Raw genomic sequence first — 26,935 nt, forward strand, 5'->3', positions numbered from 1 at the left:
GATCTATAAAAAACAAACTTGACGGGAATATGTGCGCACCTTTAAGCAAACTTTGAGACGTGCGTACGCACATTCTGCAGACAAAGGGAATTGGCGACACAGATGGTGAGGTCGTGAACTGAAGTTAGATTGTAGAAAATAAATGTGAGAAGAACGATTATAAGAATTAATGACATTTTAATTTTTATCTCCATTTCATACGTTATATCCACATTATCATGAAGATTAAATCCAACAGTGTTATTTGTGCTGATTGTTTTAGGCTATATACATCTAGTAAAATCCAAACGTAATTCAAAATGTATTAAAAATAAAATAATAATAATCAGCGCTACTCCGTCCAGGGTGTATCCTGTCTTGATGCCCAATGACGCCTGAGGATAGGCACAGGCTCCCTGTGACCCGAGTAGTTCGAATAAGCGGTAGAAGATGAATGAATGAATAACCAGCGCTTACAGTCACATTGTCCACAACAAGAGCGCAGACGGTGATGACGCGACTAGATGTGATACAGAATAGCATGAAATACCCTTTTATTAGAGAACTGCAGAACACAGTGTACAAACTAAATATTTTCCTTTATGTACATATATCATAAAATGTCAAAGTCTGCAAATACAGTCATGAAGCACAATCGCTCCTCATCATCGGTCCTAACTATTATGGTGTTCATTGCAAAACAGTCATGAAGAAGTATGTGTTCACTATAACATTTTCGTCTTACATTTTCGCCCACAAATTAATTCTGTGATTTTGTCAAGGTGTTAACGATCAGTCTAATTGCTAGAAACATATAAATCCTCCGGTGACCAGGGTATGTAATACTTCATGATGGCACTGTTGGAGGATTACGCCAATGGCAGAATAATGAGAGAACGAGTTTTCAGGGACCATGATGATTTCCTGGCCCATTATGATGACTGGCTAATAAGCCGATTTTGATTCCCTAGAGCTGTGCTCTTAGATCTATGTGTTCAATTGGGTACAGTATTAGAGGGGGCAACACGCCGGAACCATGCCTTCCCAGTCCAAATACAAGTCCAGCGGGAATTGGTAGACAGGTAAATTATTTATATAAAAAAAAACTACAAGTAATCCTCAACTTTGTGTCTAAGACCTTTTTGTATATGAAATAATTCTATTGGAATCTATCATCTCACCCTATAGGTCTGGTATATCACAGCCGTCCCTGAGTGCCATGATATCTGTCGTTTTGAATGGTATACTTAATATGTGGTAGTCGATACATCAGGTTCCCATACACTGTGGGAGAACAGGCCGAAATTATAATGCAATATGCAGCAATGTCTGGTTTCCCAAATGTAATCGGCACAATTGACTGCGCTCATGTTGCTATAAGGGCACCATCTGCAAATGAATTTGCTTATGTTAACAGAAAGCATGTGCATTTTATTAATGTGCAAATCATATGTGACTCCAACATGACCCTCACAAACATTGTGGCACGCTGGCCTGGTCCAACACATGATTCCTTTATCTTGACACATAACAGTGTAGGGAACAGACTAAATGCAGGCGCAGTAACTACGTGATGGCTGGCTTCTTGGTGAGTTTAACAATATTAAAAAGCAGAAAATGTAACAATTTAGTTTTTAATATAATTATAACAATGTTGCTTTTAATATAATTATAACCTGCAGGCGACAGTGGCTACCCCGGAGACGCTGGCTCCTCACCCCATTTTTAAACGCGCAGAGCGCAGAGGAAACTCATTATAATGAGGTCCACTCTCGTGCCCACGCAGTGATTTGCATTGACTATTTATGGTTAAAAATGGGCGTGTACAGGGCGGGAATTGAGGCTGGTTCACGTACGCACATCTGCGGGTGATCTGTGATTTATAAAGGGAACATTGCTTACAGGTGTGCGTACGCACGGTTTTATAAATCTGAATTTTTTTTGGCGTACGCCATTTTTGGCTTTTGGGCGTACGTAAACTTTTAGTAGGGATCCTACGCACAGTTTTATAAATGAGACCCCTGATTTCTGATTTCAGTGCAGGTTTCAGTGCAGCATATACATTATATGTCCACAGGTTTGTGGGCAGCTGACTTCATGCCCATATGTTTTTCTCTGCCCAAACTGTTGTTCCAGAAACTTGCATGCAGTTGTCTAGGATGTCTTTGTAGCAGAGCAGTGGTGGCTTTGTAGTTAAGGACCTTGCTGTTTTTGATCAGTAACCCAGAACCAAGTCCATCTTCTCCAGAGACCCTGCGCTCTGACCCCAGCTGGGATGTGTGATGTATATGCTTCTGTACAACATTACAGCTTTCCTTCACTGGAACTATAAAGTGCCCAAACAATGAGCAGGACAATGCTGAGAACCATGAAGACAAAGGTTTGTCGAGATGTGGAGTGGAAAGACTGCACAACCCTGGCATCAACTCTACTGATGAATTTGTGCCATGAGCCATGATCCAAAATCTAGTGGAAAGCCTTCCCTGAAGAGCTGAGCTTATTATAACCGACTAGATCTCGAATGGGATGTTCGTGCTACATCCATGGTTTGGCCATAATGTAGCTGTCCAACAACAAAGGAAAATCGTTGTGTAAAACCTGTAAAGAAATCATCTTGCTTGCTTTTTAGACTAAGCACTGTGTTTATTGAACTGGCTCTTTACCAGACATGATCTTTGCAGGAAGATCTCGGACATGACTGGTTGGAGAAATACAATTTGGTCTATTTGTATTAGTTTTCGGTAAAACGTTGTACGGAAGTTAGATACTTGTTTCCTCCCGTCTCTCCATCTATGGTTGAAATTCACCAGACCCTTGAACGTGTTCGTCTTGCCATCCTTTTCTCGTCATTTAATTTGAACGTCCTGGTGTCTTTCTCCCACTCACTTCCTCTCCTCTTCTTGTTGAACAGAGCAAGTTTATTCTAGGCTGATATTGTGAGCCGGTTATACAGTCAAGCCGTCTCTGATGTTTTTCTGTTCTTTGTACAGACCTTTTTAATTTTGGCTCCTTAGTTGGAATGCAGATGCCTTTGTCATGTTGGTTACCTTTTACAAACTTTTCTTATTGCCTAAATATGGGATATTTTCTGCTTCTGAAGTTGAGGGAACCCAAGGCCAAATCCACATTTCACTTGTGTTCTGCCGCATGCTTTCGGTTTCAGAGTTTTGACCTTTTTTTCATTGTGTATACACCGGAAAAGAGGATGTTAAACACAACCGGAAAAATGTCTTTAATCTATAAAGTTTTTTTTTTTGGATGAAACATATTTCATATCCACGAGCACGTACTTGCTGAGTTATTGAGACAAGCTGCAACGAGTACACAGTATGCAGCTAAACCTTTTATTACAGTTCTTCAGCAAACACACCTAGTGCTCACATCAAGGCCCCTTGGATACTTCCCTAAATTAGACCACTTTGGGAAAAGGTTTTTTGTCATTTTGTCACCTGTGCACAGCACTTAGTGTTGGGAATCAGAATGACTTTTAATCAGGTATAAAAACATGTATACAGATGTTTGAAAGAAAAGGAGAGGAGATGGGATTGGGTGAGTCCAGGTGAATCTCCTTGCCCCTGCTAGATATTTAGGGAGGATTTGAGCGGTTGTTGAGTAATGGTGAGCTGGAGGGTAATTAAAGGAGTGGCAGCCATTGGATTTAAAAAGAACTGACGCAGTGTAGACTTCAGTGTGTATAATGGTGAAGCTTCTCATGTGACTTAAAATAAGTGGGAGTGCGATCGTGTGCTTAGAGATCAAATATGATCGGATATGATGCTTTCCCTCATGTTTTAACCCATTTCTTTAGTCTGTGTGAAAAGCTTTGACTCATCATGTCTATCGCGGCTTTGTCTCTGCTGATGTCTTTTTGTCAGAATTGTCTCGAGTTTCTGAGGGCTTCTAGTTTGTTTTTCAGATGTGCATAGGTCAGATCTTATTGATGGTCAGCTCCGAATATGTGGCACGTAGTGGACAGAAACACAGATTTGATGTCTATTACAAATTTAATAACCAGAGAATAAAGCCTGAATAATCGATTTATATTAATTTAGACAAATGAAGAACAGGGATTTTTATATTTAATGGGTGATTTGCTTCGAGTGTTTAACAGGAAAAAGAGGAATTGATACTTTTCATGGTCAAAATCAGCCAAAAGCTGATGGTAGGTGAATGAAATGTACTAAACAGATGACATGATCAAATCTTATTACATTTCATTTAAAGAGGTTGAGACTTTTTTCATGTTGTAGAAAAATATATATGGAGCATTTTTTTTTTTAGCTGGTAAAGAATAATGTTTTATAAGTATATAAAATGTTCATAAAGAAGTGTCAAACTTTGTTTGGTTAGACTTTAAGTTTAGTTCCTGGTCTGAAGCTGTTTCATGTTGTATTGTTAATGGAGCTGTTAATGCCGAATCTTTACCTTTTACAGCGTGTGTGTGTGAGACGAACCATAACACAGTGATTCAGCTGAAAGCCGAACTACACTGTAACTCTGCTGATAGCAAAAATAATAGTTCATTCATCAATCCCCCCATTGCTACTGATTTTACTGTAGAATCTTTAAATGTAACTTCTGTACATGTTGTGTGTGTTCAGGTGTGCCATCATCCAGACTGTCAGGATCTGAACAATAAGAGTCCTCTTCACCTGTGCGAGTCATGCGACTCCCGCTGCCACTCGGACGAAACTGACAGCATGCACTTTGACCGTCACCCTCGCTTTGACCTGCAGCCACAGAGTAAGTCTCTCTCTCACACACTCACACACACACACACACACACACACACACTCACTCACACACACGCGCACTTTATCTATCTTTCTCTAACACACATTCTCACTTTCTCTCATTTGCTCTCTCACACTGTCTCACACAAACACTGTCTCACACACACATACACACACACACACACACACTCTCTCTCTCTCTCTCTCTCTCTCTCACTTGCTCACTCACACACACACACACACACACACACACACACACACACACACACACACACACACACACACAAAAGGAAACACTCCAAGAATAATTGACATGAGCAGCCAGCTGAAACACAGCAGCATGTAGAGGATGACTGTGTGCGTACTATAAAATAAAAATAGTAAAAATTCTGAAATCATAATATTGAGCTACTGCACCATTTCACCGTATCCAGTAACGTCTGCTGCTGAAAGTAAACCACATGCAGTTTGAAAAAGTTTACATGATAACAAGGTCCATCTGTGAGCAGGAAATGCAATTATCCTCACTGCATTTCATTGGTTCTGTACATGTACCTTGCACAATGACAATAAAGTTGAATCTAATCTAAAGTTCTTGCCGAGTAGAAATGATCAGCACTGCCACTGATCACACACACACACACACACACACACACACACACACACACACACACACACACACACAAATTAAGACAAGCTGCCGTGTGTTTCTACAGGTTCCATCCTGGCCCGGAATGTGTCTACTCGCTCCTGCCCCCCACGCACCAGCCCTCCTTCTGACCTGGATGAGGAGGAGGAGGGCGGCACAGAGAAAGGGTCAGTCTGCCTTACATTATGACTAAGAACATCCGGGTTCTATTCGTCCATCATCCTCCTGGATATGACTTCCAAGTTTTTCTTTTATTAGATTGCACTGATTGTGTGTGTGTGTGTGTGTGTGTGTGTGTGTGTGTGTGTGTGTGTGTGTGTGTGTGTGTGTGTGTGTGTGTGTGTGTGTGTGTGTGTGTGTGTGTGCTTTAGGGAGCGTAAGGTAGGACCGATGAAGATAAGGAAGAAGCCCCGGAGACGATACACTGATGTAAGTGTTGTATGTCCTCCTGCTGGGCATTATGGGTATTACACAACACTGGAAATATTGTGGAAATTCCAGCATGTCAAAGTTTCTCTTATTACGACATTCCCAGTCTCTCTCTCTCATCCAAACACATGCAGCTTCCTCGATTTCCTCGAAAATGTCTCTTGACTTTTTCACTGTCTCATTCTTTATGAAGAATTCTTTCACTTTAATATTAAAGTCTTTAACTATTACTTTTAACGTTCCTTCTTTGTTACTCCTTTCTACCTTTATGTTCTTCTCTTCCCCTTTTTCTCCACTCTTCCTTTCTCCTTTGCTTTGCTTTTTCTTTTCTTTATTTTTTCTCTTCATTTCTTTCGTTCCTTTCTTTATTTTTCTCCCCATTCCATGTCTTTCATGCCTTTTTTTCTGTTCTTTTCCTCTTTTCCCTTCTTTTAGGTCTGTACGCTTCCTTTTCTTTTGAGTTCTCTTTCTTAACTTTTCTTTTTTCTCTCTTTCTCTAACTTTCCTTTCTAACTTAATTTTGCCCTTCCTTCCTTCCTTCCTTCCTTCTCTTTTCTCACCTTTGTCCTCTATTTCCTTTTTACGTATCTTCCCTCTTCATTTTGTTTCTTTTCTTTTCCTTCTGGTATCTCCCATTCTTTACTGTTTTCCCCAGCTTTTATTTTGTTCCATCTTTTCTGTCCTTTCTGATGGTCTAAATAGTGGTCTGGACTTATGGCTTTTCAAAAAACATTATGTTGTCCACTTTTACAAAAATTACTTCATTTTAGCCACAACACAATTCAGCCAGCCAATGAGCTGTGACGTGCGTTAAGCTGCTGCTTATTATTAGCTTATAGCATGTTTAGGAATCTGGCTACTAGTCACACTTTTCCTGCTGTTTTGTCATCATTTGTTTAGCCAGTCCAGTTCAGTCTGGTTTAATACGGCTCACAAAAGCATCCGTCAGTATTTCCTATCTTACTGAACCTGCGGTGATTCACCTGTTGTGTTGGGAATGTCGCCCCCTGCAGGACCCCACCAAGGAGTGCTTCACTCTCAAATTTGACCTGAACGTTGACATCATCACGGAGATCGTTCCTGCTCTGAAAAAGAAGACGCTGCGGTGAGTCAGAGTGGAAGGTTTCAGACGTAGAGATCTATAAGGATTAATCATCCTCTAAGGAACAGTCAATGACGTAGCCCATGTCTTACAAGTCGTCACTTAGACATACCCTTGTGATTTCGGGTGTTGTCCCTTTCTGTTCTGTTATCCCTCAGGAAGCACCTTCATCATACAACACTACATATCTATTTTTTTTTTAATATAGTGAATACTAAAAACTTTTTTTTTTTTAAACGGAATGATCATTATGTAATGATCATGATTTGTTATATATGAGAGTCTGGTTTTTTTATGCTTACTTTGGCCCATCTGTACATGTAGAGAGGTGCTGGGGCCCGTCTTTGAGCGGAAGGGGGTCGAGCTGTCTCGAGTTGACTTGTTCCTGGACCAATCCAACACCCCTCTGTCACTCAGCTTTGAAGCCTACCCTTTCGGAGGACACTACATTAAAGTTAAAGGTAAAGTTTGAACTTTAGGTTTAGGGAAATTTGTCACCTGCTCCAGTGGAGTGTTTCAAACCACATGCCTGTTTATCTTGGCCAGTGTGAACAGTTTCCTGTAGAATTTAGGCGATCATGAATTAGACAATGAATTAGAACTCGAAGGAAGTTCTACTTGGGCAATCCTCATGACTTCAGAGAATCTCATTTCATACAAGATGTCTTTACAAAACACTCCAATCAACACATCTTTAATCAGCTAGAATACATGAGCACAAGCACGGAAACATAAAGCAAGTGCTAATTCCTGTGTAATGCCCTGACTATTGCCTTCTCTTGTTCATTTAATTATTTTGTCTGTTTTTCTCTGGCCGTGCATGTCGTAGCTCGTCCTGGTGATGAGCTGAAGGTGGAGAAGGAAGTAAAAGAGTCTTCTACGCTTCCCAATATGAAGATTTCAGTTGGGGGAAGTCCCTACATCCTCAACCCTTCCCATGACAAGGTTGAACATGGCTCACTTACCCACCAAGAGAGTGTGGACTTACTGGTCAGTATAACTTGTATTTTCTAGTTATATTAGTAGTTGTATCAAGATCATCACAGACCTTCAAAGAATTCATTTATGATTTAACCTTAAAAAGCCATTAAGAACAACAATATACTTTCTTGAATGTAAAATTCTTTACTTTTTCATTTATTGGTGCGGTTAAATTCTAACAAAAACTACAGCATCAAAACACACTTAAAAATTGCATTTTAAAAATATTTTATATATTTAAGAAACCTAACCATTCTTAATACACTCATCTGGCAACCTCGAGGCAGACATCGCCTGCTAAGGCTCTTCTTATAGCTCACTAACTAAACTTTTATTTGACCTTAAATTTAAACTGTATTTCAATTTAAAGAACAAAAACATAAATGAATCGAGGACGAGAAATTGACGGGGTTGAATTGAAACAGTGCCATGCATTTCACTACAAAGATACGCAGATGATCATAGACTTTGCTTCATCCACTTCAAAATATTTTCAAACTACTATTTTTCTCTGCCTCTAGTAAACAGCCCACAAATCACCCAACGACACGTGAACGTGTTATTCGACTAGTCTATGTAACCCCTAGCAGCACGTTCTGACCTTCCTTACCAGAGTCTATGATCTCATCACCAGATGCTTCCATCTTTCTCTTTCAGCCGGAAGTGCTGAAGTGCCACATTTGTTTGGGAGATCCAAAAAACAGGCCATTATATTTATGATAAATATTTTCCCTTATCGGACACCACGGGTTTTTGCTGCCAACGTTGTGCAATCCTTCTGGCTGATTTCAGGTTGTTTTTGTTTTTTTCAGGTACTGATATGAATCACTTTTCAGGTTTTGCACAGGTTTTTACATGAAACTTTTGAATAGTTCTCATACGACAGACTCCTGTATGTGAGGAGGAATGCCGTTCGCACTGGCTAACAATATAATATCGATATCTATGTACGTTGATTTGTCTTCAGAAGAAAGGACTTCTCACTCCAGGCAGGTCATTACCTCTGGACTGTAAAGGCAAGATTGTGTAGTGCTCTACTCATTCTTTTACAGTTTGTTTGAGGTTTACTTGCTAAGCTTAGCAACAAAACCTTGTGAGAAGTGTTCTGAAGTAGTCCACACGCGCGTGCGCACACACGCACACACACACTCAGGCATGTTCAGTCTTTGCTCATGCTGAGTTCTCCGTAAGAGGAAATGAACCAATAAGGCAAGACAGCACATGTTTGATCCATACAGTGTTCCTCTTACAGGTCTAATGAAAGTGGGCTTTAAAATCCACTACCATGTTGGGCTTTAACAACACATTACCAAACACTTCATCTAAAGTTCTGAGACTGGGTTTCTGAGAAGCTTTTATTTTTTTGGAAATGTTCGTGAGACTAATTTCTCAAAATCTGATTAATAATTTTATTACATTACTTACCTGACATTTACTGTATTCTAAATTTGTTTTAGATAAATAGATTTAAAAAAAACAAGATTAGTGGTTAGGCGAGTATCTTAGACAGGCAAATGAAAAGTGCAGTCACGTGTTTGCCCACAAGTGTGCACTATAGAGCTAGCACTGGGCATTTATACCATGAGATTCAGGATTCCTTGTCGTTGCCCTGAAACCGACCTCCATTCTGTTTCCCTAAATCAAACAGTGAAGATAATCGATTCGTATAATTGCTTTTGCCTCCATGCTGTGCCGTAGGTAACAATCGGGTTTGCGTTTGCACATTTGCCTGACGACAAAACCGGTATCATTTGCATTACACTAGTCCGTGCCAGTTTCCAGCATTCCACCTTTTCCTCCTCCCTTCTTTTTTCCCTGGAAGAGAGGGCTTTTCTGAATATAATTCTACCACTGTATGCAAATAATATCGTCTAGGTTCCTCTGGTCACTGAAGGTATAGATAGAATGTATACTGAATGTATCGTGATAGAATACGTTATGTTTATTTAAAAAGGCGTTTTAGAAAAGTCGACCCGTTCATATAAGCAAATGCTATCCTATTAACTAAAAGATTTCCGAGCAAGGTCTCAGGAAGTGCAGTCATGATATTTCGCACTTAGACGTTATTCATCTTTGCAGCATTATTTCCACAATCTCAGTAATTAGAAAATGAGTCGAAAAGGCTTTAGATTTTTTGCACCATTTCTGGCTTATCTAGACTTCCCCTAATACATGTAACTGGAATTTGACAACCTGCCATATCAAGCAGCTTACTGGAACCTGCTCTTTATCTGCTTTGACCTTGAATGTATGCTTAGAGCCTCTGAATTTGACCATGCACTTGAACTCTGTGTTAGTTTTTTATAGAAATGTCAAAAAGCAGTGCTACAGAAGTGTAGTTGCAGATTGAGATCGTTCCTGGATAAGACATAACACCCCACTTCAGTACAGAAAGCTGGACAGCACTTTACCTGCTGTTCCTCCTGAATGTTTCTGATGGCTCTTGTTGGTTCACAGAAACAGTACAACTGTATTTGATCCATGCGTGGTGTCTTCCCCACAGCGCCGTGACCCCTCACCAAAGCCTGACCTTTTAGAACAAACCAACCTCCCCGTAGAGCACAGGGGCACTAATGACCCAGCAACTCCTCCCTGAGCTCTAATTTCCCGTGTCTGTTGCGACGACCTTTACAGTTACCGTTTGATGTGCACCTGATTTTACTTCTTTCAGAACGTTTAAAGGACAAATGTCTCACAATAGTGGGTTTTTGGTCAAATCCCTGTCCGTGTCCAAAGCTACGTGTTCTTTGATCCTGGTCCTGAAATGTTTGCGTTTACTCTGTCTGAGGTCGAGTCTAAAGCAGACCCAGACCATGAACACAGGAGACTGAACTGTAATCTTTTTTCTGCATCTGGGATAATTCCACATCCGGAGCCTTGGCATTGAATTATGTAAAAGTACCTGCATGCTGTGAGATCCTAAGGTTCATCTAAATAAATGTTTTAAACTCATTATTTAGTTTATTAATTAGCTGTAATCAATTATAAGGTTACTAATGCAAAGTTGATCATTAACGATAACAGCACATCCTTTTATATCACTGCAGTAATTTATTAATGATCAAGGCTTAGTTGCATTTAGGTTCAAGCCAAGTTATCTGTTCTGTTATAGCATCTGTACAGAGTAAACGAAATGTAAAGTCCTCTGTCCTGTAAAGACTCCTTATTTAAATGTTTCCATACATTTACCACTATAATTAGGTTAAGTGGAAGTCCCTGTGTAAGCGCTTACTGTAGAAATGACAACGTATCAGAACGAGCACCTGAATATAACCCTATGACTTACCTTTCAGACAGCTCTACAGTCAGAGCTGCTGTTGATTAAAATTAATCTACACCTTCTGACCAATCAGATTAAAACTCCAGCCTCACTCTTATAAAAGCCGATCTAGCTGGAGCACTTAGGCACGGGCGGGCAGTCGGTCTACCTGTTTAATGCATGCATACAGAGCGCAGGACGCTGGCCAAAGGACATCCAACTCCTCAGGCTATTGAGCCAGAAATAGAAATAGATCTGATCCATGCCTTGAAGGGCACCTTATACTTTTTCTCTAATCGCAGTTCTTTAAACATATATTTTCCTTATTGGTTTGTTATAATGGATTATGGACATTGTAAGATAGTCCTTCTTCTAATGGAATAAGGCTGTGCTGTTTGAAAACCCAAGAGGCAGAAGTGAACAAGTGGAGGGATATTGAACTGGGGTATAGCAGAGACAGTACCAGACTGTGTTCCTGCTTACTTATTTTGTAAGAATAGATCGTCTGAAGGTTTACATGAAAGTGAGGTTTACATGCGAGATCAAGCCCAGTGTTACTGAGTAAAGGGGAAAGAAATGTCTTATTTATGCAAGATATGCAGTGGTTTATTTTTCAAAAAAATAAGAATATCCAAAAACAAGAGCATTGTGGCTTGGGTTTAGGGTCACTTGGGCTTTAGTAGGTTTTCCAATTCAATTTTTTTTCAATACGTGAACACCTTTTATATGGAAAAAATATGACCGAGAGAACTTATGTCAGCATTAACACACTAATTTTTGTTAAACAGCACAGCCTGGTGTGTGTTATTCTGCTCATACCACACACAACTATTACAATGTTTTATTTAATAATGTACAGTGTTGAGCATTTGAATGGTTTATTGTTAGATTAAATGGTGTGGAGCATCCAAGATACAAGTTAACCACCAGTCTCTCTCTATGTATGTATGGTGATTGTTGAATTGTCCAATGAAATGCGGTCAGAGCTTTAAACGATTTAACTGGATATCTATCTGTCCGTTTTTATTTTTATTTTTTTTTAATTATAAATGTTGTCGCATGCTGTATTCGTTCCGTATTGGTGCTATTTATTGTCTTTATTGCCTCACGATATCTCGTGACTGATTTTGGATAAAAAGAAGTCAGCAAATGGTAGTTCACACTTTACACAGTATGCTTCCCTACAGAGCACATTCATTTTCAGAGCACATCGCAGCCCATTTCCCCAGAGCCCACAGCTGTCTGATGCTTTGGTTTGCACCGAGTTTAACCTCATTATCATGCAATTAGTTTCAGACCATCAGCCCCCTGTGATGAGACAATAGCGACAAGCAAGAATACACAACTCTCTATCTTTTTTAGAAAAAAGATAGAGATAACATTGAGAATGAATAGAATTACATTCTGATATTATTCTTAGTATGAACCCATCCCAATTCTGAATATGAGTGGTGTTTCTAAAATATTTTTCAAATTACATAAAGAAATTCGATGAAACGGTTAATCCAGGTGACTTACAGCTGGCCGTGCTCTAGATCGGATTCTGAGGTTAATTAAAGTAAAGCACTAATCCTGTGTTCTGTGACTGACTGATCAAATGCTATGGATTTTTGTTTTTCCGCACCGTCTGATTCGTTCACTGAAAGAGATAACTCCACCGTAAGGATTTCACGGTCCAGAGTTTGCGCGTCGCTGACAGTTTTTACACTACTTTTTTCTTTTGATAAGCAATTACGCATGGTCTGCTGTTCTTCAGCCCTGAAAGGGGGGAGGGCTTAGCATTTGCTATGCAAGCACTCTGAGGATGTTATAACTGTATGTAAATGTGTGTGAGAGAGAGAAACAGACAGAGAGAGAGAGAGAGGGAGAGATAAAGTATAGAGAGTGGCTAGAGGTGGGAGGTACTCATTGGTCTCTGACTCCAGGAGTGACAGTGATGCTACAGAGCTTAGAGTCCTTCTCTGGAGAGCTCTGTTTGGTTGTTTTCTTTGCTTATAGGCATAATGCAGAATAATTTTTTTTTAGTTTAAATATTTGTTTTTTGACCCATTTTGGATCAGTGCTTTGTTTTATTTGGGGCTTGGAGAAGTCTTCTAGTTTGGGCTCTGGTCATTTTAATGGTGCGTTTTGGTCGCCTGACTTCCTGGCGAAGTTGGGACTTGCTCCACATGGTCCCTGAGAACTTGCCCGATCCACAACCACCCTCTACACAAAATGAGGTAAGGTCTGTTGTATCAGTTGTTTGGTTGTGCCTTATACCAGATTGTCACTAGCAACAACTTGATTTCATCCAGTGCGTCCTTTCCGAGAACTCAGAGAATTCCCCCTCTTTTTTTTTTTTTTTTTCTCGATGTCTTCCACATTTATTACCTGTACACCAATACTCAATAACAGGATGTATGTCATGGAAGTAGAATGCGTATGTAATGGAAAGACCGGAGTAGTGTCAGACCTGGTGACATGTCTGTTGGGAGGCAGGCTTATCTATCCCTGGTGATAAGATTCTTCCAGTATGTCACTGTATTTGATCACTGATTAATCTGCAATGCTGTAGTCTCAATAGCTCTTTGTTTTTACCTGTGCATTTGTCTAATGGCAGTGAGTGGTGCTGGCCCTGAAACCTGGTTGTTGTTCACAGTCAAGGCTAGAAAGGCTAGCAGGAAACTTGTGAACAAAAAGTGAAACTGGAGACTTGTTTTTCACTGTGTTTCTTTTTCTGGGAAGTTTCCTGTGTTTGGTGGAAGGCACAGGAGGATTTTTTTATATGTTTTGGTTGTCTATGGAAGTTATTACTCTACAGGTTTCCTTGTTGTACAAAGACTGATCAAGGACTATTCTTATCTTGATCTTAGTGAGAATCCCATGTCAGACTCTTGAAAAAGGCATTGTGCTGAAAATTTTCGAATTGCAAAAAAAATATCCTTTCAGGGAATATTCGGTGACTAATCATTTAGTTATTTAGTTATTAAAACGGTGAGGCAAATTTGAAATTCCTGAGATGTAGGAGATGCGGATCATTTATACTCCCGCAGCTGTCAAGATAAGCCTAAGAGGTCAGGATGTCTTTAATCATGCTGTAGGTGAGTGGACACAAAGGTTAGGTCGCTGGCTAGCAGGCCGTGTTTGGGCTTGGGTCTACAGGCTAGGAAAATTCAGGCATTTCTAAAATATTGAACAAGCGGTCACATTTGAGTAAACAATAGACCTGATGAGCTTGAGTGGATAAAGTGCTTTAAAGAGTCTTTAGAAAACAATGGCAAATTAAAGAGCATTTGTTGCATGGGTGGGGGGTGGGGGTTAACTATGTGCATATCTCAAGAACAAGCTTTAAAGCTGCATGTGCTGTAGTTTGGGATTTTCCCCCATGTACTTCAGAGGTCATTTCCCTCTGCTAAGAGGCACTGAGATTAGGAAAAACTTGTAGTTTTTATAAGAACACACGAAGCTTGCTGTACTTACCTTAAGTAAATAACTGAATTCTTTTCATAATTTAAAAACCAATATCATCAGCATAACGCTGTAATCATAATATGTTGGAAATAACGTTCATCCACTTCTACTCTTGTTACCTGGAATATTGTTAACTGCCAGCTCTTTTCTGTTTGAGTAAATCAACAGAACGTGTTCGTTACTCAATTCAGAGCATAATAACTCTATTAGACAGTTCTGAGAGTATATCTTTGCAACAGATTTTGCGACTGTTAAGGAAGTTCAGTGGCGCGCTCTAGTTTGAAACGAATCCGAGTTGAGAGTGATTTGTCCAAGGAGTTCAGACAGAAAGACATGCCTCCAAACAAACATGTGGGTGTGCCCTCGTATGCACATTAGCCTTCTGACTTTCGCAAGCCATGCCTCTTTCTTCCTGCTCACACAAAACAGGACGAGATCCTCCTCGTTGCTATGACGCTAGAGCACTCCTCCTTAGTATGCAGCCAAGTAGTCTCAATCGCAACCGGACAACAAGGACGTTGGGGATCAAGAGCTGTAGTGATCCTGTTTGCGAGCCTTGAGGAACTCCATCAAAAACAAAGGGAGCAGAAGCGACTGTGTTTGAGCTAGGGAGACCTTTTGTTTTTCTTTCCCACCTCCAGACTTTTTCTTGGCAGAGACTTGTACTGCTGTCCTTGCAGCTGCTATGGTGGCACAGCACACGATTATGAGTGTATAGGAGTGAAAGAAAGAGGTTAAGAGTGAATGTTGAGCGAGAGAGAGCAAGAGAGTAAGAGCATCAGCTGGCTCTGCTATGGGCCAAACACTGTAAAGCTGTTTGAAGGATTACAATGGTCTTCATTTCTTTTGACATGCCGTTTTCCTCCACGGTGAGTAGAGCTCAGTATCTCTGAGAAAACTGTCATGCTGTTTAAAATCCTCAGTAGATGTGTACTAAAATATCAAAGCGTTACAGGTTTGGGGCGGAAATTTGCCGCATGTAGCACGTAAATAATTAATTCGCTTCTTTCCATCATTGATCACAAAAGTCTTGCCGGCTAAGTATTTATTTATCTTTTTTCATAAAGCATGATTCCTTTTCATTTCACTTTTTCCATTTGGTCTAGTTCTGTGTACTGTGATTCTTTTTTTTCCTTTTTTTTTTGGTGTAAATCGGTCCTAAGCCAGTAGCAGCGTAGCCCTTCCAGCCTGCAGGAGGTAGCCTTTACGCTCGCCACCAGCAGTCTTTCCTCTTCTTTCTCCTTGACACATCCTGCCATCTGTGTTCCTGTCCCCATCCTCTTGCTCCAGATTCCACAGAAATCCCCTCATCAAAGCCTTATCGGTGTCTGCCTTCAGTGCCCTGGTGCCACAGCTCTAAATATAGGATAGAATTTTAACACGGCACTTGTATTATGTATCAGCTCTGTTTTTCCATCAACGTTCTGGGTGACTAAAGCAATGGAGATTTCAACCAATTGAAATAATAATGAATAGAGTGCCTGACTATGGAAAAGCCAGGGAATTTGTTTCAGAAATCAAACCTTTAATTTTTGTGCTGAGAATTTCTTCTAGTAGTTTTGCATACCACCTTTTCTGCTGTGCCCTTTGAAAAGATGCTAGTTCATACTTAATACCATACCGTCATAATCTGCTAGTGAAACCAGAGAGTATGCATTCTATAGGTCGCACACTGCAAACAACACCATTCCATTCGAAAGGTATCATTGTTTTTCATCTCCACCGTTTTCCTGTTTTGAGTCCTAACCCCAGAAATGCCAGAGTCCTACTTGGAATGTTGGAAGTCATTAGTAGGGGATGTCACTGAGGGCCGTGGAATTCCACAAGCTTTGGGGACTTGAGGTCATTGGCTTTGTTTTTGCAGAGCACCTATGGCAATAGCTGCAGCAAGTGTTTGTTTAGCTCACTGGTCCTCATGACTATTACAACTGGACGAGTGTGTGACGCGTGACTATGCTCTATGATAGGAGAACAATACGGGGTATGGACAATGGAAGGCTATTTCCAGTTTGTTTAAGGAATCTGTCCTCATCCCCGAAGATGAAGTAATGAGGAAATGACAGTATATCCTAGCCTATTGTGTGGCCAGTCAGGAAGGTGTTTTATGATATCCGACTGCTGTTGATGTAATTGTTTAATAGACGCCTCTACATTGCCGCTTTATATGTATGCTGTTGGCTTCTGCTCCATGGATCATCAGTTTTTTGTTTTGTCTTATGTCATTTAATAGCATATATTCTGTAAATCCTCCTTTCACTCTCCCTTCTCAGCACCACCCCCGTTGAGCCTTTTCTGAAATTCACCTGATATCATTAGTGAGCTCATCTATGAAAACATTGGAAATTCCCTCACTCCATCTTTCTAAGCACCCTTAGAAACCTGCCTTGTTTAGTTCGGTTGAATCATACCAGAGTTCGTTTGCTCGTTTGGTGCATTTCGTTTTGGGCAGGTGAGAATGCAGCAATTGAACTCTGGTGCGCACCAAAAGCGGACCAAACAAGCGTACCGAGACCTCCTTGAAGAGGTGGTCTCGGTACGCTTTCAAACGAACTCTGTTACGGTTCGTTTGTGGTGAGAACACGGTCCGAGATCAAATAGACCTAACTGCAAAAAGTATTGCGCATTTTAGACTAAACCAGCTGCCGTAGTGGGTCGTTGGCAATATTTTCGGAAGTTAAACATGTCACAGTTTCGCAAAAGCTTCGCACTTCCTCCTGCAGTGTCTTGCGATGCGTCTTCACCGTTTGCAGTGCATTAAAACGATATTTTCAAGCCGCATTCGTGCTTCATTCTGAAAATTAAGACTTTGCATAGAATGCTGTATACAAGCGATGTAGTAGATTACAACCACGAACATAATTGCAGCGCGCAGTCGTCTCTCCATGGTGTACTGTATGCTGTATTTTCCTCTTTTTGTTTACTTCCGGAGTTTCGTTGAAATTTCCCGCACGTTTATTCTGACCAATCGAGAAGCAGTTTAGGAAATGTGGCCAATGAGTGATGTGGATGTTATCATATGACTGCATCTTGGTTCGTTTCAACTGGTGCGGAACAGAACGATCAGTGTGGTGTGAAAAGGAACCAAAACTGCTAAAAAGCTACAATGTATAATTTTTTGCTTTTGGTCCGGACCAAATGAACCAAACTATAAGTGTGAAAGCACCTAAGCTTTCATTATTACTTCCCTATGACTTCTTCAGGGAAAATAATGTTGCAGAAAATGTCAATTGTCTGTCTGTTTCTCATTCTCTTGCTCTTTTTCTTATTCTCTTGCTCAGGGTCAGGTTCACTCACGTCGGCGGAAGAACATGACCGAATTCCTGGGTGATGCCAACATCCCATCTCCAGACTCCTTGGCTCAGCTCGGTGGTTCTCTTCCAACAATGGCCCTTTCCAGTTACGATAAACACAAGAACCGCAGTGCTAGCCGCATTAGCGGTTTCTTCTTTCCCTCTTTCAAGGTGAGGACCCCCATTTTATACATGGCATCACCTTTCCCTAAATTATGAGAGCAGGCCCGAGAAATGTCAGTATGTGAGGGGAACATCCTTTAATGTCCAAAATAATGGCAGTTTCTCAGAAAGCTTAAAAAACAACTAAGCAGATGCTTATTTGAAAAGAACAAGGCTTCTGTGTATCAGTTAACGTTTTCCACCCTCTGTCACGTCCCACGGGGGCAGGCATGTAACAGATGTGTGACAAGATGAGGCAGTCGCTGTCACTCAGCTGTCACTTTTGGCTTATTTGCAAACACTGCCTTTCCCTCTAAAGCCCAGACAGACAAGAAAGGGGACAGACCTCACATCCCAAAGGGACCTGGAAGCTCAAAGCAAGGGTTAGACAGTGCCAATCACTGACATTAGGCCAAGCTTATTGGCTTTGTTTCTGCCCTCTATTGTGTGAAAGCGCCAAGTCACTTTTGTAAGTAATTAAGCCTTTCAAAATTGGACAGTTGAATAATTAGCCATTAGACCTCAGACGTGCACAGATACAACAATGATGGACCAGAAAGAAAGAATACTTGTATGGTACCATAAACTACAGTCTTTGTTAATTCATGAACAGAAATCCACACAGGCTGCTATGATAGGTTAATAACCTTTTAATTTAGTTATTTTATAACTTGACCTGTAACCGTGACTTCTCTTGTGTGTCTGCACGATAGGAGGTGGATCGCGTGGAGCAGCTCAACAGTAAACTACAGGTATACTCGTGCCATGGTTTGCCTAAGATGCATCCACAACTCTCGTTCCACCACGACTCCTGGGAAGAGGAGGAAGTGGAGCCAGACCTGACACTAGAGGAAAGCTGGCAAGAGCTGCTGGAGAACCCAGAGGTAACACATACATATATACAAAATAGATTAACACTTATGCATTTTTCTTTCTTTGGTAGTTGTTTTAAATAACGATCAGGCAAAAGCCTTCTGATATGTTTCAATTCTGGAAAACAGACAAAAAAAAAGACAGGATGTGTTCGAAATGAAAGGAAGTGAACTTTTATATGCAGTTTTCTGATTGAAAGAAACATTTCAATTTTGGAATGTCTTCCATTTTCAGAAATATATAATAGAAGATTTACTACATGAAAGGTTTCCCAGGTTGCCAGGTTGTTCTTGACATAGTGAATTGAACGTAGGTTTTAACATAAGTCATGTGTTGCAGACTCTGAGCAGGCGCCAGTTCCACCAGCAAGAGGCGATATGGGAACTGTTGCAGACTGAAGCCACCTACATCAAGAAGCTGAAGGTCATCACTGATGTAGGTTCAGATTTACTTCTATGTTTTCACTTTCACTGTTTTCTTGACACATCTTTGGTTTTAATCCAAGTTCACTGAAGGGTAGTAGTAACAAGTTAAGGGCGCACAAGACCCCCCTTTACTTTATTTATTTTTTTATTGCTAGACAATCAAAGCCCATGTGTTGTTGTTTTTTTGCCTTATTTTTGTTTTGTGTTGAGCTCTATGCTGAAATGATGTTTGTGTTCTGTGTTGCAGCTTTTTCTGTGTGGCCTGCTAAACCTGCAGGACTGTGGCCTCCTTAATGAAGTGGAGCCAGCCAAGATGTTCAATAACATCCAAGACCTGGTGCGAGCACACACAGCACTGTGGAGTCAGGTCATGGTACCTGCGCGGCAAAAAGCTCGCCAAGACCGGAGCCTGCTCGATCCAACCGATCTACTCCCGGGCTTCCAGACTGTGAGTCTATGCTGAGTGACAATGTTTAAATGTGCACAGCACCATCCATGTTATATTGATGTACTATCATGATTCAGGGCCCTTGTGTTGCTCTGGTCATGTGAATTATTACTAATATGAGCATAGTAATTGAGTCGGATTCAGTTATTTGTCATTATACAACAGTGCGGTTGAAATTTCGATTTTGATTGGTCGGATTGTGTTGATTAACTTTCGATTACAGCAGCACTAACAGGAGTGGCAGTTATCATTCTAATCACAGGTGTATATTAATGTGATCTTTCTAATACAGTATCATTTCTATAGCAGCAACTCATTAACAGGAACTTGCACGGGGAATTATTCTAAATAGTTGTGGCATAATTTACCATGGAGTCATTAAATCCCAATATATAAAATATGGTATGTGCGGCATGTGGTAGCTTAGTGGTTAAGGGGTTACTGGGATACTTATCACAAGGTTGAGAGTTCAAATCCCCTTTCCACCAAGCTTGCTACTGCTGGGCCTCCGAACAAGGCCCTCAACCCTCAAAGGGTCAGATGTGTGTATATATTGATATTCTGTATTTATATACAACTACTATGATGGTGTTAATGTTGCCATGATGTGTGCGCAGTTTGCGTCCAGGTTTCAGCCCTACGTGCGCTACTGCATGGAGGAGGAGAGCTGTATGGAGTATATGCGCGCACAGCTGAGAGACAACGAGCTCTTCAGGATCTACGTCACAGTGAGTTCTTGTATGCAAATAAATGTGCTGCCAGGGGTCTCTTTATCTGTAAACTAAAATTCCACAGACTTACGAACATAATCCAGATGCACTGTCAAGTCTAAATTTCTTCTTTCAGTTATTTATTTATTTATTTATTTATTTATTTATTTATTTATTTAAAATCCTTCTGCTTATTGCGTACAGTGGGCTGAGGGAAACAAGCAGTGCAATCGGTTGAAACTGACCGACATGCTGGCGAAGCCACACCAGAGACTCACCAAATACCCCCTGCTGCTCAAAACCATCCTGAAGAAAACTGATGATCCTGCAAAAAAAGACTTGCTCCTGAGCATGGTGAGGGGTCGTTATATACCACATTAAAGAGTTTGTGATAGGCTTGCATATTATATGTTAGACTGTTACTGTATTCATATGCAATCGGTCTTATGAATGTTTGTGTGTTTGCCGCTCAGGTGGCAAGCGTCGAGAACTTCATCAACAGTGTGAACTCTCAGATGCGCAAGAGGCAGGAGCGGGAGAAGCTGGCGGCCACTTCAGCTCGATTAGAGACCTACGAGGCAGTGGAGGGGGGCAGTGAGGAGGTGGAGAGGGTGAGAACAGCTTTCTATTCAACAATCCATTTCATCAGATATTGTTGAATACATTCATGTATTATATTATATTTAATATTTATGGGTACACACAACCAACTTGCATGCTCAGAAATAAAGGAAGCAAAACTTTTATTAGAAAATCTTTTGAATCATGCTCCATTCTCAGATCCTGAAAGAGTTTAACCACATGGACCTGACGGCGCCTATGATTGACGTCTCTCCAGAGGAGACCAGGCAGCTCCACCTAGAAGGAGCACTACGTATGAAAGAAGGCAAAGAGAGCAAGGTGAGGGGATGCCGCCGATATCCTTTGAATTTGAAAGCTCCTCATGTGCATATGGTAGTGAACAACGCATGCTGACATTGCTAATGTGTGTCTACTCTTCAGATGGAAGTCTACTGCTTCTTATTCACCGACCTCTTGCTCATCACGAAGCCTGTGAAGCGTTTGGAGAAGGTGAAAGTGATTCGGCAACCCCTCCTTCTTCACAACGTTGTGTGCAAGGAGCTCAAAGATCCAGGTTAACACACACACACACACACACACACACACACACACACACACACACACACTTGGTAAAGCAACTGAATTACAATTGTTGTGCACATTGTACACCAGCGCATTCACGCAATTAGTTCGGGTTGCACAGAATGGTCTGAAAACAAAAAAAGGGAGAGCGGATGGTCACAGGTTGGTTATACTAACACAAATAACCACAGAAATAAATTTCAGAATTTCACATAAAAGACCACATCAGGTCCCACTCCAGTCAGAAATAAACAGGAGTCTGAGGCTACAGAAGGCACAGGCTCATGGGACTAGATAGCTGTAGATTGTAATAATGTTGCCTGGTCTGTGTACATGCTAGATTAGTTTGTGAAATACTAAGATTGGCCCTTCTAGCACCAACAACCAGAGGGAGATGAAAAAATGAGTTCACACAATGTGACCATTAACTGAAGCTCTCAACATGTATCTGCATGATTGTAGGTACTGCACCGCTTCCATGTGATTAGTCAACTGGAAAATTGCACAAATGTGCAAAAACTATGTTAATCTATTGAAAATGAATGTATATCCTAATGTTTTTTTGATGCAATGTTATTCTCCCCATAGGTTCTTTTGTTCTCATATACCTCAATGAGTTCAAAAGTGCTGTGGCTGCCTACTCATTCCAGGCCAACAGCGCCCCCCAGGGGCGAGCTTGGATTGACACGATCAGCACTGTGAAGGTTTGTACTTACAGAATGTCTTTCCATCCTGCTACTTTATTACATAATTTGATATAGTATTTGATTGATCAGTGACATGCACATGCACTGACTTTTCTTTTCTCATCTTTGTTCAGACCCAGCTACAGCGGCTTCGTTGTGAGGAGGCTCGACGGCACCAGGATGGACAAAAACCAATGCTGGTGAAAGAAGAGGAGGAGGATGGAGGTGAACAGAGCAGTAACTCAACTGCCAGCTCTCCACGCCTTGGAAGTAAAGGACAGCTTAACACAGGGTATGCTTTTCTCCAATGGTTTAAAATGTTTGCCATCTTGTGGTCTAAGTGATATTTGGGCACAAGTAATCCATGATGTACCATTAAACCTTTTGCCTTTTATAGTTGTTTGCTAAATAGTTTCAAGCCCTATTTGGACGGGACTAGTTTTCCATACGACGTTTGAGTTAGAATTTTTTTCAGCCGACGTCTGGCATTTTATGTATGGATTCGGACGGGACTGACATCTCTGTGTTTATTACGGAGGTAGGAGTGTCTGTGTTTTACATGTGGGCGTTGCACAAGACCACATATCCAGGATGCGTGGATTGCATATGGTCATATGACCGATCAATAGTAAAATGGCGGCGAAAAAGAAAGCGGTACGACACTGGAGTCGGGAGGAAACATAGGGTTTAATTTCTGTTTGGAGCGAACCTACATTTCCGTTTCAGTTTGAAAATTGTATACACAACCACAAGGTTTGGGAGGCAGTTTATAAAAAAGTTTGTGAGGTTTGTCCATCCATACAAAATATTTCTTCGCAGGGTAGCAAACACATTTACAACCATTATTGGTGTGCAGAAAGCAGAAACTTGAATACCGGTGCGCTAGAGTTAATACGGTAGTTCACATTGACCAAAACAGACAAGAAAACGCGTTTTGGATAAAACATTTTCGGCAATCACAGACATTCGCATTCAGATAGGATTAGATTTCTCAGAGGAGTGCCGATTTTGCTGAAAAACAGTAGGTAATTTGCTCTGGAATTTTTACACAGGTCATGTGAGAAAAAGACAGACATGGCAGATTCAGACGGGATTAAAATCACAAAGTACGTCTGTGAAACTGAAATTTCTCTAACGACCCCCTGTAAAACTAGTCCTGTCCGAATAGGGCTTTAGTTTGAATTTGTGGACTTTTGAATAGAACCAACTGGGCAAAATAAATGAATTGTCTTTTTCACCTCAGGAACTCGGACGGTTCCACAGAGACGCTGTCCGTGATGGGAACAGAGGACTCCGGAGCGTGCTCCGATCTACAAACCGATTCTGACACACTACCATCTTCCCTCCCTAGCAGCGTTGAGCTTCAGCCTTCCCAGCATGCCCCAGAGGGCTCTGACCTTGACCCAGATCACCGCAGTCTGTCTATGGATAGTGCCTATGGCACACTTTCCCCTGAGTTTCTCCAAGATCTGCAAAATCAGACACCCACTAGCGAGCAGGAGAGCACAGAGGAGGAGACTGAGGGAGACAGTGGAGCGGTAGCAGTGGAGGATGAAGAGAAAGAGGATGAAGAAGAGGAAGAGTCTGATGATCGGAGCTCATCAGACTCTCGAGTCTCAGTGGTAACCCATCTGAAACCCAGGCGGCGTCCACCGGTGCAGTTTCGCATGCATTGTCTTAAGAAGCTGGAAAATAAGTCTCATTCAGAGGACAATCTGTTGCAGAGGGTCAATGGGGAGGATGTGCAGGGCACAGGCGAAGACGTTGCACGGGGCTCTGATGCCCCATACCAGCTGGGTCTGGAGTGGGCAGAAGGGCTGGCACACAGCAAGAGCCTAACCGAACTGAGCGTAGCTAACACAGAACCGTCTCAGCAGATAGAAACAGAGAGAACGCAGAGCGAGCGACTGGCACACAGCTTGCCGTCCTATGTGTTCAGGAACACATTGAGGCGGCGTAACTACAAAAGGGACAAAAAGAGAAACGTAATGGACTGCAGCGGCTCAGACGGAGAAATTACACCTCCAGGATCTCACGAGGAGACCTGTGGTGCTTCAGAGGATGACCTGGGCAGTGGGAAGAAATCACAGCAGCACAAGAAGCTCACAGTGGCACAGCTATATAAAATACGCACCACACTGGTGCTGAACTCCACGCTTACAGCCTCGTGAGTAGCGTGTTTGTACCATTGCTCACTTTTACTTGTGTTAATTGTTAATAACCTAGGAATCATGGCCTGTAAATTTAAATGACATTTATTATTACTAGTAGTAGCTGTAGTAGTGGCATTATTATCATTAATAATAATAGTACTAGTCACAGCAGTTACTAGTTGTATGAGGAGAATAAACCCTTACTTGTATCAGTAGTATCAGTAAGGGAAGCTACATTACTAGTACCATTACTACAATTAGTAGTAGCACAGTCATATCATTAATATTAGTATTAGCATAATTCATTGTAGTAATGAGATACAAGTAGCTTTAGATGTAACCATATTACTATTAGTATTTAATGGTAGTAGTTGTAGAGGTAGAGTAATTGTGTTATTATTAATAGGATGGAGAGGGTTAATAATATTAATAGTAGGAAGAGGACTAGTAATATTATTTATTAGTAGTAGTAGTGGTATATCTTGTAGTAGTAATACTAATAGCAGAAGAAGGTAATGTTATAAGTAGTAAATACTACTAATAAGTAATTAGTACTAAGTTGTAGTATTGTATCTTTAGTATTAGTCATAGTATGACTAGGGATAGTGTTAGTAGTGTTAGTGGAGAAGGATGAGTAGTGGTGGTTGTAGTAGTAGTAATAACTCAAAATAACACATTGTACTCTTTCTCCTCTCTCTGTAGGGAAGTGTAGACGCAACCAGTCCGTCACTCCACGAGCAGCACCACTTTCAGCCTGATAGGACTGACTGACTTGCTTCCCACATGAATCCAGTGTACTCTGACCAATGAGCTTTTTTTGCACTTTTGTAATAATACAAGTAGCTTTAATACAGAGGGAGCTAAACTTTAGGAGAAAAAAGATCTTGAGTAAGATGCAGAAACATGGGAAACGTTCCAGCCTTAGTCTGGTCCATTTGTGCACTTGGACCTGATCAGGAGGAGGAAAGGACACAAAGCTCTTAATCACAGTGGTTTTTTTTTTTCTTTTGTTAGTTTTTTCTGTACAATCTTTACATTATTCTACAATGGAGAAATACCTCTAACCTCGAGGGGAGTTTCATTTCAGGTTTGTGCCTTCACCCTAAATTTCAGACTGTATACGTGACTTTCTGTACATGGTTCCGTCAGTGCTTACGAGGCCATGAGTGTTCCTCCAGCTGCCATACATAAGCGACGGGAAAAGGGAAAGCCATACGGAGGTTGTTTATACGAGGAAAAAGCGAAACCAAAAATTAGGCTCTAATTGCACAATCTAAGTAATTTGTTAACAGCTCACATCTTCACTGTATTTCTTTTTGTGTGTTTGTGAATGTTAATGTGAGTGTGATGATGACTGTGAACATGTAGTGTGTGTGTGTGTGTGTGTGTGTGTGTGTGTGTGTGTGTGTGTGTGTGTGTGTGTGTGTGTGTGTGTGTGTGTGTGTAAATTATGACCTAAACTACAGGCTGAAACCAAAAATAACTATTTAAAAGCTGGCATGATAAATGACTTGAGTAGCCACTTAAAGGATATAAAACACAAGGACCAGTATTAACAATAAAGCAGCAGTGATTGCTTATTTAGCATGTTCTTGTTTGTGTCTACGCACGTTATACTCAATAACGTCTCATTATCTCTGCTAGGTTAATACTCCAGTGTAGCATCTTACTCTGTAGTATTAAAGAGATGAGGTGAACTGACACCAGTGTGTAAGTAGACATTGTCAGGATTCCTTACATAAACAATAGAAAGTGACACCAAACTAAATTCCTTCATTAAACTTAACATCACCTGAGTTTTGCTTAAAGACTGAAAAACATGATCTGGTTTTACGTTTGGGGGAAAATGTGTGTGAAAGTCCTTAGCAAGGCTTTAGTCGCAGTCTCTTTAACCCTGCTATGATATATTTCCCACTCATTTTGGGTCAGTATCATACGATTTATCTTTATGATTGATTGATAATCACCTGATCACAGATCAGCACTTATTAGGAACCAATTCAAGACACTGACATGGAACAGGATTTGGATTTAGACTGAATTTACTTAGTTTCTGCAAACTTCACATTAACATTAGGGTTATTTATAAAAAATAATACACAAATGACCTACGGTTCTTATTAATGTTTAAAGGTGTTAAAATTACATTCTGCCTAATTTACTAAACCAAATCCTTATAAATGTACTATTTGTAAATTTGCCCAAATTAATATTGTATTAATTGTCTTTTTGTTTCATAATATTTATTAAGCTTGCTTTGTTTTTATATCTGAAACATGGTTTGTAAATGTATTTGTTTATTTCATGACTTTTTTTTTTTTTCCAAGTTGTTTTTCAGGTTAATTTGTGTTACTGTTATTTGTTTAATTAAGAGGTTAATCTGCTGAGAACCAAAATAACCTTGTTCCCAGTGATGGGGAAATTGTCCTGCATGTAATAAAAAGGCATCTGATCTTATTTTAA

At 40.7% G+C, this 26,935-nt stretch overlaps 1 protein-coding gene across 8 annotated transcripts in view; it reads left to right on the forward strand.

Annotated features, from left to right (window-relative positions):
* plekhg5b (pleckstrin homology domain containing, family G (with RhoGef domain) member 5b) overlaps positions 1 to 26,935 on the forward strand; it is a 61,479-nt gene extending 34,544 nt beyond the window's left edge. For 7 of the 8 annotated variants that reach the window (XM_027144808.2, XM_027144807.2, XM_027144810.2 and 4 more), the window contains 19 exons: positions 4,581 to 4,722; positions 5,429 to 5,528; positions 5,733 to 5,790; positions 6,804 to 6,895; positions 7,217 to 7,353; positions 7,722 to 7,882; positions 17,861 to 18,043; positions 18,748 to 18,918; positions 19,247 to 19,342; positions 19,580 to 19,780; positions 20,398 to 20,508; positions 20,695 to 20,844; positions 20,964 to 21,101; positions 21,271 to 21,390; positions 21,493 to 21,625; positions 22,222 to 22,337; positions 22,454 to 22,611; positions 23,563 to 24,486; positions 25,175 to 26,935. In XM_027144808.2, the coding sequence (XP_027000609.2) occupies positions 4,581 to 4,722; positions 5,429 to 5,528; positions 5,733 to 5,790; positions 6,804 to 6,895; positions 7,217 to 7,353; positions 7,722 to 7,882; positions 17,861 to 18,043; positions 18,748 to 18,918; positions 19,247 to 19,342; positions 19,580 to 19,780; positions 20,398 to 20,508; positions 20,695 to 20,844; positions 20,964 to 21,101; positions 21,271 to 21,390; positions 21,493 to 21,625; positions 22,222 to 22,337; positions 22,454 to 22,611; positions 23,563 to 24,486; positions 25,175 to 25,184 (3,201 nt within the window). In that variant the 3' untranslated portion in view covers positions 25,185 to 26,935. Of the gene's footprint in view, positions 1 to 4,580; positions 4,723 to 5,428; positions 5,529 to 5,732; positions 5,791 to 6,803; positions 6,896 to 7,216; positions 7,354 to 7,721; positions 7,883 to 17,860; positions 18,044 to 18,747; positions 18,919 to 19,246; positions 19,343 to 19,579; positions 19,781 to 20,397; positions 20,509 to 20,694; positions 20,845 to 20,963; positions 21,102 to 21,270; positions 21,391 to 21,492; positions 21,626 to 22,221; positions 22,338 to 22,453; positions 22,612 to 23,562; positions 24,491 to 25,174 lie in introns of those variants that run through there. The other variant, XM_027144811.2, reaches the window with a different exon arrangement.

Source organism: Tachysurus fulvidraco, chromosome 23, assembly GCF_022655615.1.
Source record: "Tachysurus fulvidraco isolate hzauxx_2018 chromosome 23, HZAU_PFXX_2.0, whole genome shotgun sequence".
NCBI classification, from domain to species: domain Eukaryota; kingdom Metazoa; phylum Chordata; class Actinopteri; order Siluriformes; family Bagridae; genus Tachysurus; species Tachysurus fulvidraco.